A 16,889-nucleotide genomic window follows, 5' to 3' on the forward strand; every position below is an offset into this window, starting at 1 on the left:
CATTTTGACTAGATCCAATCATACAAAATAAAAAATAAAATAAATAATTAATAATTAAATTAATTTAAATTTATTTTAATTCTAGATCTAGCTAAGCCTTAGAGTAATCAAATCTATTTAAATGCAATAATTAATATTATAATTAATAATTAAATCAATTTAAATTATTTTAATTCTAGATGTAGCTAAGCCTTAGAGTTATCAAATCTATTTAAATGCAATTTTTTTTGGGTTTAGATCGGAAATTAGAATTTATCTATAAACTTTAAAATATTTTTTTATTTTTTCTTTATACTAGTTTAATAAATCTTTACTTTACTAAAATTTAAATACAATTGACATAAAAACACATTTTATATAAAAAATTGACCCACATACACTAAATCTCAAACCTAACCAATTTAAACTACTTTAAGCAGTTGTCTATAACGCGACTTTTTGAAAGCCTTTCCGGTGGGTTTTTCCGGTCAAAATCCTGCAGCAATTTATTGGAATCGCAAGTTTGATAGCTTGTTTCTGCACAATCAAAGCATCCCAGGGGTTTTTCAGGGTACTGAATCCAAATATGCAGTTAAAAAACCATTTTAACTGCAACAAATCAAGATTTAACCTCAATTTTTTCTGCCGGATTCCGTCACCGGAATCTCCAAAAAATCGCATTATAGACAACTCCCTACTTTAAGAGTAAAAAAATATTTATAATTATAATCCTAACAAATTTAGACTACTACTTCAAAAAATATTTATAATTATAATCCTCTTGATAGAGAATTTGACCAATAAAATTTAAAATGCATTTAACGCTATCGCAGGTAAACTTTATAACCACATAAATGAAACCTCAAACCTTAATCACCACGCTTGGATTTGTAAACTAATAAATGCTTACATTTAAGTATAGAAAGCACGTCAAATCTACTCAACGATCCCAGGCTACGATCGACGGAATCGGGAACAATGGCTTTTGTTATAAGGAAAGCATAATGGCGATTGCTCCCGTTTGCCACCAGATCAGCAATACTTAATGAGAAGAGGTGGGATTGATAAAAGTGGGCAAAAGGATTAGTATTACACAGTACCAGAGAGATTATTAACAAGCATTTACCGACATAAGAGATTGAGCAAGATCTGTGAAGACGCCGAAGCGGATCAATCGTGAAACATGTGGGAGGCCATTTTACTGACCGTGGCCGCGACAGCTGGAAACAATATAGGTAAAGTGTTGCAGAAGAAGGGCACAGTAGGGCTGCCTCCATTGACGCTCAATCTCAAGGTATGGAATTGTAGGAAATTTAATTAATGCATTAGTGTTTTTTTTTTAATCATGGAGAATGGTAATGGGGTAGAGTAATTTGGCAACACCAGGATCAAATCTCCTTGCAGCTAAGATAATATCAAGAATATATGGCAAGTTACAGATATTAAGATAATATCAAGAATATATGGCAAGTTACAGATTTTAAGATAATATCAAGAATATATTCAACAATTCACCAATCACATGTAACAGAAACTCATAGCTAAGCCTAAGACCCAGATGTGCCCTGACCACTAAAAACTAGAGCTAAAATCCTAATGCTTTCCTTCTAGTTACCTCACTTCTGTTCAAAATAAGGCTGTTCCTCATCCGAGAAAGGCGAGGGTTCTAATTCAGTATGCATTCAACATGTTTCTCTACATTCATAAGGTCTCAAACAGCTCATGACTCGTTATTTTTTAATTTTCTCATGACCATTTTTTTATATTTTCTTCTTGCACAGACAGAATCGAGCTGCATTTTACAGTGCAGTATGGTTATAATGTTGAATGTGATTCGATGCTCATAAACTTAAATGAAAGAAAATTGAGGTCTGTATTATTATTAAAAATATAATAATAAATTAAATGATCAATTTGGAAAACTTCAGTGCAGTATGGTTATAATGTTGAATGTGATTCGATGCTCAGAAACTTAAATGAAAGAAAATTGAGGTCTGTATTATTATTAAAAATATAATAATAAATTAAATTATCAATTTGGAAAACTTCACTGCAGTATGGTTATAATGTTGAATGTGATTCGATGCTCATAAACTTAAATGAAAGAAAATTGAGGTCCGTATTATTATTAAAAATATAATAATAAATTAAATGATCAATTTGGAAAACTTCCCTGGTTTTGATTTTGTTAAGCACAGACAGGTTTATGCAGGGTTTCTTTTTATCCTACATAAAAGATTAAGATGGATCTACACTGATAAGATACATCAAAACAAAATAAGGCAACTTCCTTTAACTTAGATGTTAGGTTTGAAGGGTAAGTGCTCCTCCAAAATCACCTAGGTAACTTCCCTTAACTTAGATGTTAGATGTGAAGGGTAAGTGTTCCTCCAAAATCACCTAGGACTTTTCTCAGCCTCATTAACTCATGCCATTTAGGTGGGGCCTACAACCGCGACAATGTAACCTTGGTGGACGGGAGACTATAGGTGGGACCTACAACCGCGACAACGGAACCTTGGTGGACGGCATAATAGTCTGCCAGTCTCAACGATGAAGCCATGCCCTGGTGGCTTCACATACTGTGCAGGAGAGGAAGTATTTTTTGCCAATGAATTTTCTTTCTTTTAATTAATTTAATTTAAATTAGGTTACCTTCACGGGCAGCTGCAATTATGCACTTCAAAATCAGGAATTTACTTCTCTTCCTTAAGTCCATGAATTTTGGTCCAAAACAGAAAATCAATCAGATTCAGGCCATGGATTGTTTACTACTATTTAAGCCAGATTGTCCCTGGTTTGAATTTTCAGTTATGACCATTTATATAAAGTCACCAAAACTTTTCTGAACATTAAAGCACTGTTTAGTATTAACTAAAATTGTGCAATAGGTTTATCTAGATCCTTGCTGACTGCTTGCCTTCCACTTGCTGAGCCGCTTCTCTTTCAGCCCTTTTCATGCTGTCCGATGGTCAGCCTTGAGCATTTTTGGCAAGCAGAACTTCTTCTTCATAGGAGAGTTTGCCTCTTATGTTGGCTATGCTCCCCTGTATCTGACATATTTTTAGAAATGTGTATTCCTTGGTCCACTGCAAGTCAGTGAAGCCTACTGTTGATGTTGAAATTATTATTCCTTATGCTTGCCTCCACTTCTGCAATTTCAGATCTGCTGACTCTACATTGTCGTTAACCAGTTTGCCAAGGATTTCCTTGGTACAGTTTCTCCTTTTTCAATTCCAGATCATTGTCAACTTTCTCCTTGCATTCTCCCACCATTTTCTCCAGATAAATTAATTTTGGCCCCATGTCTCCTCACGTTATACTATTCTCTTCTTGAAGCTGTTCCAAGGTGATGGATGGCACGTGGCTCCTACCTTCAACCTATGTATTGTAACGAGAATTAACATCCATTATTCTTTTGTTGCTCATACCTCTTTGAAGAATGAGATGGGAAGGACTGGGACAGATAAGGTGCCATCCTTCCTAGCTGCTGAAGTAAATGAAGGAATGATGGCATACCTTTGGTGGCGAGTATATCTCCCCTCGTAGGCTTTCCCAATCCCTTCACCTCATAATTCATTAATTTTACAGGAGACTGCATGAAGGAAGCAATGTCCTCCCCCTTTCCTATGGTTTGGGTATGGGTACAACATAAATTTAGCATTAGACTAAGGTTTTCTAGCTTCTGGTCCCACCCTCCCTAACAGACATGTCGATTTGTATGACTTTCAGATATTCGTTCGAATCTATGGCTTTGTTGGCTGTCGTATGCTATGTTGGATGTTCTTTAGTGTGACTGAAGATTATATCCATTTAGTCCAGGCTATCTTACGTTTAATAACCAATAACTACTCAAGGCTTTATTAGTAAGGATATCAACAAATAGTTTTGAGTTTTCCCTGGGCCTCAATAGATTGGATTCTATATACATCTGACACATAGTTTATTTTTTCTATAAGAGCTTCAATCCCAGCTTGTTGTTTGTAGCCCTGCCAATGATCTATGAAGGGAATATAGGATTTGTCCTTCTTTATTTCGAGTCTCTACAAACCCTTTCCAATCTGGGGTTTCCCTGGTCTTTTATGTAGAAATATATTTTCAACCATGGTGCTGTCTAGAACAATGTTATTGGAACTAAGTTGCATTGAAACAGATACGGATATGGGGTTTGAAACGGATACAACAAATTTTCAAAAAATCCGGATACGATACGACAAGGAAACAACATACACACAGACACACACATATCAGACAATAAAAAATTCATATTACCATTCATCTTTTAGAATCTGGATTCTATATTAAAAAATACATAATCATTATCAAGAATTCAACATAAACAAATCATCACCATCAATTCAGCATAAACATTGTCATCATCATCATCAATGATTATTATAACATTCAACATATTATCAAGTTTCTATTTCAAATTTCAATTATCATCATCACTAAAATTAATAATGCACACTACATAGTACAAATTACAAAATGAACTATGATTGGTAGAGTGGCAGTCTACTATCATGTGACATATTATAGTATTCAATGTTCATTTTTCAAAAGTTTAAAACATCATCATAAATTACATTTACATATCATCAAATATGTCTTCATCCATTTAATTTAAGATCCACATCAACATTTGAATCCTCTCCAGGAGTGGGAGCATTGCTGCCATGACCACTTGAAGATGCAATTTTTGGTGCCTCCTCATCAAACAAAGTCATATGAGACATGGCATTCAATGTCAACGCCATATCCAAGTTAGGCAACTCTTGTGACAGAAGGCGAAGGTTCAAATGAACATACTCTAGTTCCTCAACTTTCTTGGAGCCCATTTTGTTTCGTTTCACTGAATGGATGAAGCCAAATGTATCCTAGTTCCTTTCTACTAAAGAGGACCTAGCAACCTGTGGCAAGATCCTAATGGCTAACTTTTGGATATGTGGAAGTTCCTCACCATAGTAGTTCCACCAATCAATTGGAGTTAATATGGTCTTGTCTCGTATAGAATCAAGATCTGCACCAAAACCCTCTAATCCCACAAAATGAACAAACTTAGAACAAACTTGAATCCCAATATCAGGATCTACAAATAGCTTTCTAAAAGATTTCTTAAATCCTTGTGAGACTTCTGGGTCTTTGTTTGGTGCGGTTTTTTTTGGATTACTTAGCAACTTTGCAAAATAATATTTTTGGATGTGAAAATTCCAATCTGGAATCCTATTGCAGCAACTGGTATTATTTCTCCTAATTGTTAATTAATTTAACAATTTATTTGCTATGGAAAATATCGAAATAAACACACTGCAACCTTCACAAATGAAATACTGCGCTGGAAACTGAGAAATGCTAGCACACACATAAAATATGAGACACTTATTTTTGGACAAATGTCCTCGTAAAAACCCAACTTGGGAAAACCAGTGAGGGTTTTTATTATTATGCAGCAGTGAAAATCTGAGTACAATCTGGATGCCTGAAACTGGCAATCCACAACAAGAAATTTTGGGCAAAATTATTGAAGGGAATTTACCCTTCCTCCACCAACAATCCTAACACAACTTGCCTTCAGAAACTCGGCCCTCTGACCCTTTGTGTCAGCCTCTGCGCTGCTTTGCGCAGTCTGCTTGACGTCAAGCCTCCAACCAGTCTTTGATGAAGTTGTTTTGCCTCCAGTTGCTGAGGAAACCATCTTTGCAGCCTTCTAGAACCTTTGCTCGACCTCTGGAACTGAGAATGATTTTCTCTCCAGCAAATCGAACTGCCCTCTTTGAAGCTGCTGCGTAGTGCTCTACGCTGCCTCATTGGGATAACTCAGCCCTCTCGTTGCAGCCTCTCCGGATCTGGAACACTTCCTTCGGGTCACTGTCCTTGCCCCTCACTCACTACTTCAATCTCTGGCTCTCTCCAACAATTGACTACTGCTACTCAGGAAATCGATCTGCCAGGAAATCGAACTGCTCAAGTGTCTTCTTCATCACCACATCGGCCTCCTCTTATAATCCTCTGTTGGAGCACTAACGACCAAGATTAAAACTTAATCAATGGCTAGGATCATCTCTGGATCGATCCGTGTGAGTTTCTAGATGATTCTCACCTTATTTCAATTAATATTGATTAATTAACTATATTCCCTAAGTTTAGACTTAGGAAATATTTAAAAATTTGTTAGTAATCTAATCGAGACACTTCTAGGTGGAATTTCTAGAAATGATATTTGGGTTTTGGAGATCTCATGTATTCTAGCCTCTCGACCAAATTTTGTGGCTAGAACACATCCGCGGCTACAAAAACTAACAGTCCCTCTTAGCGAGGAATGTGTTCTAGTGTTGCACTCCCTGCCACAACACCTTGTCTCTGCATCATCTCCTGTCACGCTGTTGATGTTTGGCCATACTGCCCACCAACCACTGCGCAACTCTGATATACGCTGCATCTGTGCTGCTGTTGACACTGCCATACTGCTGCTAACACTACATCTGCACTGCAACTCCCTCTCATCTGTTGCTGCTGCAATTGCAACATCTGCATCTAAAAAGCATCCAAAATACTGAATCAACTGTGTTCAGTATTAAGTTGTACGGAACGCCAAAACGTTTCAGAGTTTTCGAAACGGGTACGTTTAGAAACGTCACCTCCCAAAAATGGAAACGTCAGTCGAAACGTCATATCTATCTATATATATATATATCTATATATATATAGATATATAAGTGAATAACAGATTATCTTGCAAGAAAAAAGGGAATACGACCTATAAATGACAATTTAAAAGGAAAAACAAGTCTATGTTAACTCTAATAGATGATTACATGATGTTCGAGTTTCGGCGGAGTTTCAGCCAAGTTTCGGAGTTTCAGGTACGGGTTTGGCCCGAAACGCCGGGTTCTTTGAAGTTTCGTGCAACATAGGTTCAGTATGATGCATTTGTGTTATTTTTAGGTATGTTCTATGCTGAGAGCAAATTTACTTCAATTTTCCATATTATCTCAATATTAATTCTAGATTAGCAATCACATTTAGCATGATAGTAAAATGCAGATAGAACATAAACATAAATCGCAGAAAACAAGCCAAGACAAGAGGACACAAGATGTGGCGCCAGCCAGGGACAAACCCCAATGTGGGGGAACCCTTGATCAATTCTTCTTATGTTCTTCAATAGTTCAACAGAGAGAGAGATAGTACATATACATCAGAAGTCAACATTTTGACTTGACAAAATAAGAGCAGAGGTCTTCTCTAAGAAGATGACACATGAGGTAGCAGATTTGAACTCAGGTGATTCCATCACCATGCTGAACCTATCACTGTGCTGCACCATATTGCACCCATCATCACTGTGTATAATCAATGTGCTGCACTATGCTGCACCATCACACTGTGCATAATCAATGTGCTGCACCATCACACTATGCTGCTGCACCCATTCATGTTGCTGCATCCATCATAGAGCTGCTCTCATCATTGTGCTACTCTCATCAACGAGCTGCACCACTCCATCACTACTGTGCACTATGCTGCATCATTCCATCACTGTGCACTATGCTGCACCACTCCATCACTGTGCACTATGCTTCACCATTTACATCACTGTGCACTATGCTTTTATGTCAACAATCCTAATCATATGTTGTCCAATCAGTGCACTATGCTGCACCATTTACATCACTGTGCACTATGCTTTTATGTCAACAGTCCTAATCATATGTTGTCCAATCAGTGCACTATGCTGCACCATTTACATCACTGTGCACTATGCTTTTATGTCAACAGTCCTAATCATATGTTGTTGAATCAGTGCACCATGCTGCACCATTTACATCATTGTGCACTATGCTTTTATGTCAACAGTCCTAGTCATATGTTGTCCAATCAGTGCATAATGCTGCACCATTTACATCAGTGTGCACTCAACTTCATGTCATATGCTTGAAGTTGGACACTGTCCAAAATAGCGGTTAGATTAGGCATCATATGGCTGTCCTCTTTCCAGCTTATAGGAATCCTCTTCAAATACGACCGACATTTAGAGTGCATTCGGATTGTGACTAGGGCATACACATAACTACTGTGAGGTCTCTTTTAGACCAGCGTGTAGACCTGTCTTTAACTGCGTTAGGGTTGTCCTCCTTCATGACTGCGTTAAGACTTAAGGTCATCTCCATAGGGAATTTAGGCAGTGTCTTAGGATCTCTTATTGTTTTGTAGAAAGGTCCCATTTAGGACAACGTAGAACCTTGTGTAGATCCACCATAAGAGCTGTCCTCCATGTTATGCTTCTACCATATTAGGACAACGTTAGGGCTTTTACTTAGCTGTAAGTAGGGCTTCTTCATATCAGCGTTTAGGGCTATTGCAGCCAGCATATAAACCCTTGTTTGACTGCGTTCTAGTCCCTTGCTGAACTGCGTCCAAGTCCCTTGTAGAATTGTGGACTAGGGCATGGCAGACTTCTTCTTAGGATAGCATATCCTCTTGAGGATTTTTCCCTTCCACTAAAACCCAAAACAGTGGAGAGAAGATATCACAAGAGGTGAGTCCCAAATGACTTTCAAGGCACCTTTGTTTATACTAAAACATTGTGGACAAGTGGGGGTTATTTGGTTGCTGGCCGACCTTGACGAATTGTCACATAACACAAATGAATTCATATCTCCATGAATACTTGTTGGAATCGGATGATCTTTAGATCAATCCTACACCTCTCGACGAGAGGAATCCAAGAAAAATATTAGTTGCCATGAATAAGTAGACCCACATGGAGTTTGGCCCTAGTTGCCAATTTTAACACTCCCTCTCAACTAGGGAGAACTCCATCTGCTAATCCATCTACCACACTGTACTATCTCTGCCATCAGTGCCCTGCACTGCTCTGCTCTGCTGAACTATGAAGAAAAAGAAGTGATCGAGAATGTATCATACCATCCTCTACTAACCCGAAGTCAGTCCCATATAAAAGAGAGTGTCTCATACCACTCTTACTGACCCGTAGTCAGTTCCAATAAAGAGAGTGTGTCAAAACACTCTTACTGACCCGAAGTCAGTTCCAATAAAGAGAGTGTGTCATACCACTCTTACTGATCCGAAATCAGTTCCAAAAGAGAGTGAGTTATATCACTCTTATTGACCCGAAGTCAGTTCCAATTGATCCCAGATCAATATCATCTTAGCATAGGGAGTACGATAGTAACACGATGCATCCATTGGTACTACTATGGTCCCTGTCCTCATTTCCCTACTCATTGGCCAGATGAGAGGTACTTCCCATGAGTCCCAGACTACATGGGTAGGATGTCTCAGTAGGAAACGGATGAACCACTCATCCTGCCTAAATGTCACCAGGGGTATCCTAGGGGAAGGCTGAACCACTCACCCTGTACACAACAAATCACTAGGGGAAGGTTGAACCACTCACCCTATGGTTGCTTATTGCTCCAAGATGTACCCCCAAGCCCCCCGGAGCTCCCAGAGCTCAATGTGCATATCATATAGGACCCTTAGGAGAGAGTCTCTCCACGACTCCTAGTCGTTCTTGGAAAGTCAAGAATTTGACCTTTCCCAGGGGATTCGACAGAATATCGGCGACCTGCACATCAGTCCCAATGCGATGGAGCCTTCGAGCTCCTCGATGTACCATATCCCAGATAAAGTGGTACCTGATGTCTATATGCTTGGAGCGATCATAGAGCACAAGATTCCTCAACAATCGAATCCTCCTCTGGTCGTCATAGAAGATCACGATGGTATCCAGCACATGTCCAAACATCTCACTGAAGAGCTTCCACAACCAGACAGCTGCACACGAGGCTGTATTCGGCCTTAGCGGTGCTCAAAACAACCGTCTTCTGCTTCCTGCTCATCCAGGATATTGAAGCAGAACCCAAAGAGAACCAACACCTAGAAGTGCTCTTGCAATCCACCACACTACCTGCCTAGTCAGCATCAGAATAATCATCCAGCTTCACTTTTTCGGTAGTGTATCTCAATCCATAAGAGATTGTGCCTGACGATATCTTAAAAGCTTCTTGGCACCAATCCAGTGAGGCTCATCCATTTATGAGCTCAACATGCTAACTGCAAAACATATATCCAGACAGGAGTTCACCAAGAACATCAATGCTAGTTTATGGAACTCAGAGGCATTTCTCAAATCAGGTTCGACATTATTACCGCATAACTTCTTAAAAGTTAGGCTTCATCGAGGTAGTCACGAGCTTGCAGTTCACCATTCCAGATCCAGAATCCAACTCCCTTTTACTTTTGCAAATGAGAGGGTTTGCACCCGTTAGAAAGAGGTCGTCCTCATAAGGTGCCAGTATGAGAGGTCTATCATCCACAACCTTCAAGCAATGGTTTGGATCGACTTCATTCCTAGTGAATCTCAGGTTCATCAGATAGCTGTTTATCCTTTTATACCAAGCCCGGGTGCTTGCTTCAAGCCATAGAGGGCTTTCTTCCACTTGCATACACGAGATCCCCGATCATGAATCTCAAACCCCTCAGGGTGTTCCAAATCTGTGGACTTGCTACATGAGGGGAATGGTTCCCTTGTAAGTTTTCCTTCGGTACATTTCGGACATGTCCTTCCATGCTCTTTTTGAATTCAAGCATCCCTTTCACCATCTGACTCACGTTGGGTAGGGCCTTATAATGAAGTTGGGCAAACCTCCGGTGCCATTTAAGAGATGTGTGACACGACATGGTCCCCAATGGACTTCCTGCAACTTGATACAAATTGCCAACCCTGAACTCAAAAGCATTTTTTAAAAATTCCTTATCCACACACGTACCTTTCCATTGATGAATGCCACCTTGAAACCTTTGTCTTCCATTGCCGAAATGGACACCAGGTTCTTCTTGAGATCAGGTACATAAAGACCTTCTTGTAAATGAATCATGTTACTCTCAATCAATTCAAGGGTAACATTCCCTACACCCTTTCTGGGATAGGTGGCATTGACTCCAAGTATAATCCCCACAGTTGTTTCCATCTCTACCAAATTAGAGAGAGCTTCCTTCTATCCAATGAAGTGCCTTGAAGGACTACTATCAATAAGCCAGATTCCCAAAGAGTCTGGAGGAGAGGTAGTGAAGAGGGCCAATATATGATAATACTCCTTTAGCTTATCAGAAACAACATTTGATTTTTCATACCTGGAGTTCCTTGCTTTCTTTGAAGAGTCGGCCATTTCCTTGATGATTTGCATTCCCTTTTCCTTTGCCATTGTACCTATCATTCCTCCGATCATTGAAGATGCCCCTGGAATGATTGTTATCATCATCAAGTGATGTGTCCCTTCTATTCGGACACTCCTTCGCATAATGGCTGAACTTATTGCAAGCAAGGCATCTGCCTTTCCTTCCACCCTTAGATCTAGACTTCCCATTGAAGTGATCTTTGGGTAGGCCATCAAATGCTTCTGCTGCGCCACTCAGATATTATTCTCTGCTTCAACTTCACCCTTGGTAAATTTGAAGTGGGATGAGGAATCCGTTGAGCCTTTTTTCCTTTCCAACTGTCTTTGGTGATTGCTCTTTCACTCCTGCTTGGGCATTGTCTTCACCTTAGCTCTGATACCATGTTATTTTTAGGTATGCTCTATGCTGAGAGCAAATTTACTTCTATTTTCCATATTAGCCAATGTTTTACAACTCGGACTCGGATTCGGACTCGGCCGAGGATTGACTCGGACTCGGACTCGGACTCGGTAATGACTCGGCCGGCTCGATTTCAATGACTCGGTCGTTGTAAAAAATACATTAAATATTTATTTTTTTATAAAAAAACATAATTTTAAATATTTTAAACATAATTTTAAAGATTTTCATTCAAGTTTCCAAACACACAACATTATAATATACATGGAAGACAACATATGATCAAAGTAGGCTCATGAACCAATCCATTATATCAAAATGGTACGGTGGTACCCAATGGCAATAGTAAATACATAGTCAACTGTAGTCTGTCATACATGATCAAAGACTCAAGAGTCAAAACAAAATACAAATAACCAAGGAGGCTAGTAGCTACTGCCAGAGGAGCCAAGATCATCTCGACCAATCTCTGGATCATCATCATCAGAGTCAGACAAGGGGCCCCATGGCTCCTCCTCATCATCATCGTCTCCAACTGCAACTGTAGAAGTGGTGCCAGTACCACTAGGCTGTGCAGCAGATGCAAGCTGAGATAGAGTACAAATGCGGCTGCGCTTCTGTCGTGGCTGAGCAGAGGAAGGCGAAGCACCTACAACTGGAGTCCTACTAGCTGGCTGTGAGACTGAGGCTGGTGGATCGGGATCTGCATTCAACTGAACACGCTGCAGTGGATCTTCAACATCAATTTCATCAAGATCCTCATCAGGATCAAACTCTGGTAGACGACTCTCCACTACCCAATCTGATGTTGGATCAATGTCTTCCAACACAATGGGATCTGAATCAGGTCTTTTGTTCAGCAATTGGTTCCGTCTGAGCCGAAGGTTGTATTGGACAAAAACTAGATCATTCAACCGTTTTTGCTCCAAACGGTTTCTCTTCTTTGTGTGAATCCTCTCAAAGACAGACCAATTGCGCTCACACCCAGATGCACTGCAAGTTTGACTCAAAATACGAATTGCAAACCTTTGCAATTCAGGGCACTGGCCACCAAAGGCCTCCCACCATTGTGCTGCAAAAAACATAGGAGTGTAATGAATTATGAGTTAGATGAAGGCTGAAGCTCAACAAAATTACAAATTATATCTAACTTTCAAATTATAAATGATTTAACAAACTTTAATAAAAAAAGTAAAACCATTAAGAAATTGAAAATTGAAATTTTTGTTTACCTGGCTCATCTGCTTCTCTTGCAATCTTTGCTAGGTTCTTCCCAAAGGTACCTGTTGCATTGCTGAAGGATGTGACCTGCTGATGTATCAGCAGCTGATCAGACTCCGATGGGACCATGCGCTCAATGCAATCAACCAGTCCATCTCTGACCTCCCCCTCAAAGCTCCTGACTCCTTAGCTTTATAATGATACCGTGGGTTCAAAAAATACCCAGCTGCATGTATAGGGCGATGGAGTTGATTGTTCCATCTTTCATCAATGATTGCCCAAATGGGCCCATACTTTGCCACTCTATCCTTGTATGCTGTCTTTATTTGCTCCTTTGCTTGATCCATAGCCTCATAAATGAAGCCCATAGCCAACCTTTCCCCATCCACCAACCGCAACACCTTAACTAGTGGCTCAGCAACCTTCACAATCTCTGCTGCCTTTCTCCAAAAAGTTTCATCATGGACTTTCCTTTTCAATTCTCTGCCTTCTGGTTTGTTAGACCAACTGCTTTGATTCCAATCATCACTGGAAAACATCTTTTGCAAGTTTCTATGTTGGGAAAGCATAGATTGCAATGTCAAAAAATGTGTAGCAAATCTAGTGATGGCAGGCCTAATAATATCCTTGCCTCCAGTGTGTTTCCTCATGAGACTCAAAACCAGTGTATGATTGTAGATAAATTTTGTTATGCTTTTGGCATTATCTACAGTGTTTCTGACCCAATCTAATTTTCCAATATCCTCAAGCATGAGGTCTATGCAATGTGCAGCGCATGGGGTCCAAAAGATGGTCTTGTGTTTTTCCTCTAACAGTCTACCAGCAAGAACATAGTTAGAGGCATTGTCTGTGATGATTTGAACAACATTAGCCACCCCCACATCCTGAATAACCTCATCCAATAGCTGAAACAACAAGTGGCCATCTTTTACCTTATCAGATGCATCAACTGATTTTAAAAACATGGTTCCCTGTGGGCAGAAGACAAGAAAGTTTATGATGGTACGGTTTCTTTGATCAGTCCATCCATCTGACATGATGGTACACCCTGTTCTTGCCCATGATTCCTTGAAATCTTGCAAATACTCATTAATTGATGTAATTTCTTTCTGCAAACGAAACCCCCTTAGCTCTTGCATAGTAGGGCCTTTGAAGCCTTTTCCAGCAGCATGTATGGCCTCAAACATAGGCTCATAATATGGTGAACGAGCAGCATTAAAGGGGATATCAGCATCATACCACCATCTAGCTATGTAGTCACAAGCAGTCTCCCTCAATTCTTTCTTCCAATGGTCATCTAAAGTGGGCTGAGCAAGACCTTTACTAACTTCAGGACCATGTGCATCTGATGGAGAGGAGCCTGAGTGAGTGAAAAAACTTTTGATAGTCCCATCACCCTTCATTCTACCCTTTCCCTTATCTTGAACAGAAGCAAAAGAGGGAGGAACATAACGGAAAGGGTTTGATGCATCAGTTTGAGGGATAGAGGAAGAACCCTCAAACTCATAGTGGGGGTTGGCAGCCATCATTCTTTGTATCTCCCTCTTCCTCCCAATTTCAGCCTGTATCTCTTTTTGCCTAGTCTTTTCTGCATTAAATTTTTCAAAGCTTTCCAACAAATTCTTTCTAATCTCCCCAATTTCATTAGATTTACATGCAGTAATATTGCCTTTAATCCCTGCCAAGTGTTGTTTCAGCCTATTAATCCCCCCAGGACCTGACTTAATTTTCCTATGGCAAACTTGCAACACATCTCATCATCAACCATTTCAACATATGCCCAAGCAGGATCTTTTGCTCTAGGTGCCATTTTTTGACTAGGAAAACAATCTGAAAATGAAAAATAAAAATAAAAATTGATTCAATGTTCATTTATTTGACTAAAAACACTCTCTAAGCTATCTTGATATGCACCTAAAATTTACTAAGTAAAAACAGATTTATAGAGGTGGAAAAAAATACCTCCAGGCACAAACTGCCTCCTCAAGCTTGCTCCAAAAATCAGCTCCTCAATGCTGCTCCAAATGGCTGCCCAAGAAGCTCCTCACTCCAGCTACAATGCTCCTCCAAGACTCCTCACTGCTGCTCCAAAACAAGCTCAAGAACTGCTCACTAACTCTCAAAGAAGACTCTCACTCAAATGCATAAGACTGCTGTGAGTGAAATGAGAGCATTTGGCTGTCTTAAATAGAGTTTGGGAGGGGAAATGGACCCCAAAAGCATTAAACAAATCACAATAACCCTTTCAGCTCCACAAACCCTAACTAACTTTATTAAAAAACAGCAAAAAAGTCATTTTTTTTGGGTTAATACGCTGCCACAGCCGGTTTTTATTGGTACGGCCGAGTCATGACGGGACCCGGCCGGGTTGACCGGGTCAGCTATGACTCGGCCGGGTCAATGACCCGGCCGAGTCATAGCTGACCCAGTCAACCGAGCCGGGTCAAGGGCCGGGTCAAGGTGGAGGCTATTGAAACGGAACGAAACGGCTGTTTCCGTTTCGGTTCGGCCGTTTCGTAAAACTATGATATTAGCTCAATATCAATTCCAGATTAGCAATCACATTTAGCATGTTAGTAAAATGCAGATAGAACATAAACATAAATCGCAGAAAACAAGCCAAGATGAGGACACAAGATGTGGCGCCAGCCAGGGACAAATCCCAATGTGGGGAAACCCTTGATCAATTCTTCTTATGTTCTTCAATAGTTTAGCAGAGAGGGAGAGATAGTACATATACATCAGAAGTAAACATTTTGACTTGACAAAATAAGAGCAGAGTTCTTCTCTAAGAAGATGACACATGAGGTAGTAGATCTGAACTCAGGTGATTCCATCACCATGCTGAAGCTATCACTGTGCTGCACCATGCTGCACCCATCATCACTGTGCATCATCAATGTGCTGCGTCATGCTGCACCATCACATTGTATCAATGTGCTGCACCATGCTGCACCATCACACTATGCTGCTGCATCCATCACAGAGCTGCTCTCATCATTGTGCTGCTCTCATCACCGAGCTGCACCACTCAATCACTACTGTGCACTATGCTGCATCATTCCATCACTGTGCACTATGCTGCACCACTCCATCACTGTGCACTATGCTTTTATGTCAACAGTCCTAATCATATGTTGTCCAATCAGTGCACTATGCTGCACCATTTACATCACTGTGCACTTTACTTCACGTCATATGCTTGAAGCTGGACACTGTCCAAAACAGCGGTCAGATTAGGCATCATATGGCTGTCCTCTTTCCAGCTTATAGGAATCCTCTTCAAATACGACCAGCATTTAGAGTGCATTCGGACTGTGACTAGGGCATACACAGAACTGCTGTGAGGTCTCTTTTAGACCAGCGTGTAGACCTCTCTTTAACTGCATTAGGGCTGTCCTCCTTCATGAATGCGTTAGGCCTTAAGGTCATCTCCATAGGGAATTTAGGCAGTGTCTTAGGATCTCTTATTGCTGTGTAGAAAGGTCCCATTTAGGACAGCGTAGAACCTTGTGTAGATGCACCATAAGAGCTGTCCTCCATGTTATGCTTCTACCATATTAGGACAGCATTAGGGCTTTTACTTAGCTGTAAGTAGGGCTTCTTCATATCAGCGTTTAGGGCTATTGCAACCAGCATATAAACCCTTGTTTGACTGCGTTCTAGTCCCTTGCTGAACTGCGTCCAAGTCCCTTGTAGAATTACGGTCTAGGGCATGGCAGACTTCTTCTTAGGACAGCATATCTTCTTGAGGATTTTTCCCTTCCACTAAAACCCAAAACAGTGGAGAGAAGATATCACAAGAGGTGAGTCCCAAATGAATTTCAAGGCACCTCTATTTATACTAAAACGTGGAGGACAAGTGGGGGTTATTTGGTTGCTGGCCGACCTTGACGAATTGTCACATAACACAAATAAATTCATATCTCCATGAATACTTGTCGGAATTGGATGATCTTTAGATCAATCCTACACCTCTCGATGAGAGGAATCCAAGAAAAATATCCGCTGCCATGAATAAGTAGACCCACATGGAGTTTGGCCCTAGTTTCCAATTTTAACATTTTGTCTCCCGAGTCTCT

The 16,889-nt window shown here is 40.2% G+C and overlaps 1 protein-coding gene across 1 annotated transcript in view; it reads left to right on the forward strand.

Moving 5' to 3' along the window:
* Positions 1 to 879: 879 nt before the first annotated feature.
* LOC149185566 (magnesium transporter, putative (DUF803)) overlaps positions 880 to 16,889 on the forward strand; it is a 396,376-nt gene continuing 380,366 nt past the window's right edge. Inside the window, exon 1 of the mRNA XM_089410729.1 lies at positions 880 to 1,273. Within this exon, the coding sequence (XP_089266855.1) occupies positions 1,163 to 1,273 (111 nt within the window). The 5' untranslated portion in view covers positions 880 to 1,162. The remainder of the gene's footprint in view (positions 1,274 to 16,889) is intronic.

Source organism: Pinus tabuliformis, chromosome 3_1 (assembly GCF_031772625.1).
Source record: "Pinus tabuliformis cultivar Carrire ecotype Pingquan chromosome 3_1, CPIR1, whole genome shotgun sequence".
In the NCBI taxonomy this organism is placed as follows: Eukaryota; Viridiplantae; Streptophyta; class Pinopsida; order Pinales; family Pinaceae; genus Pinus; species Pinus tabuliformis.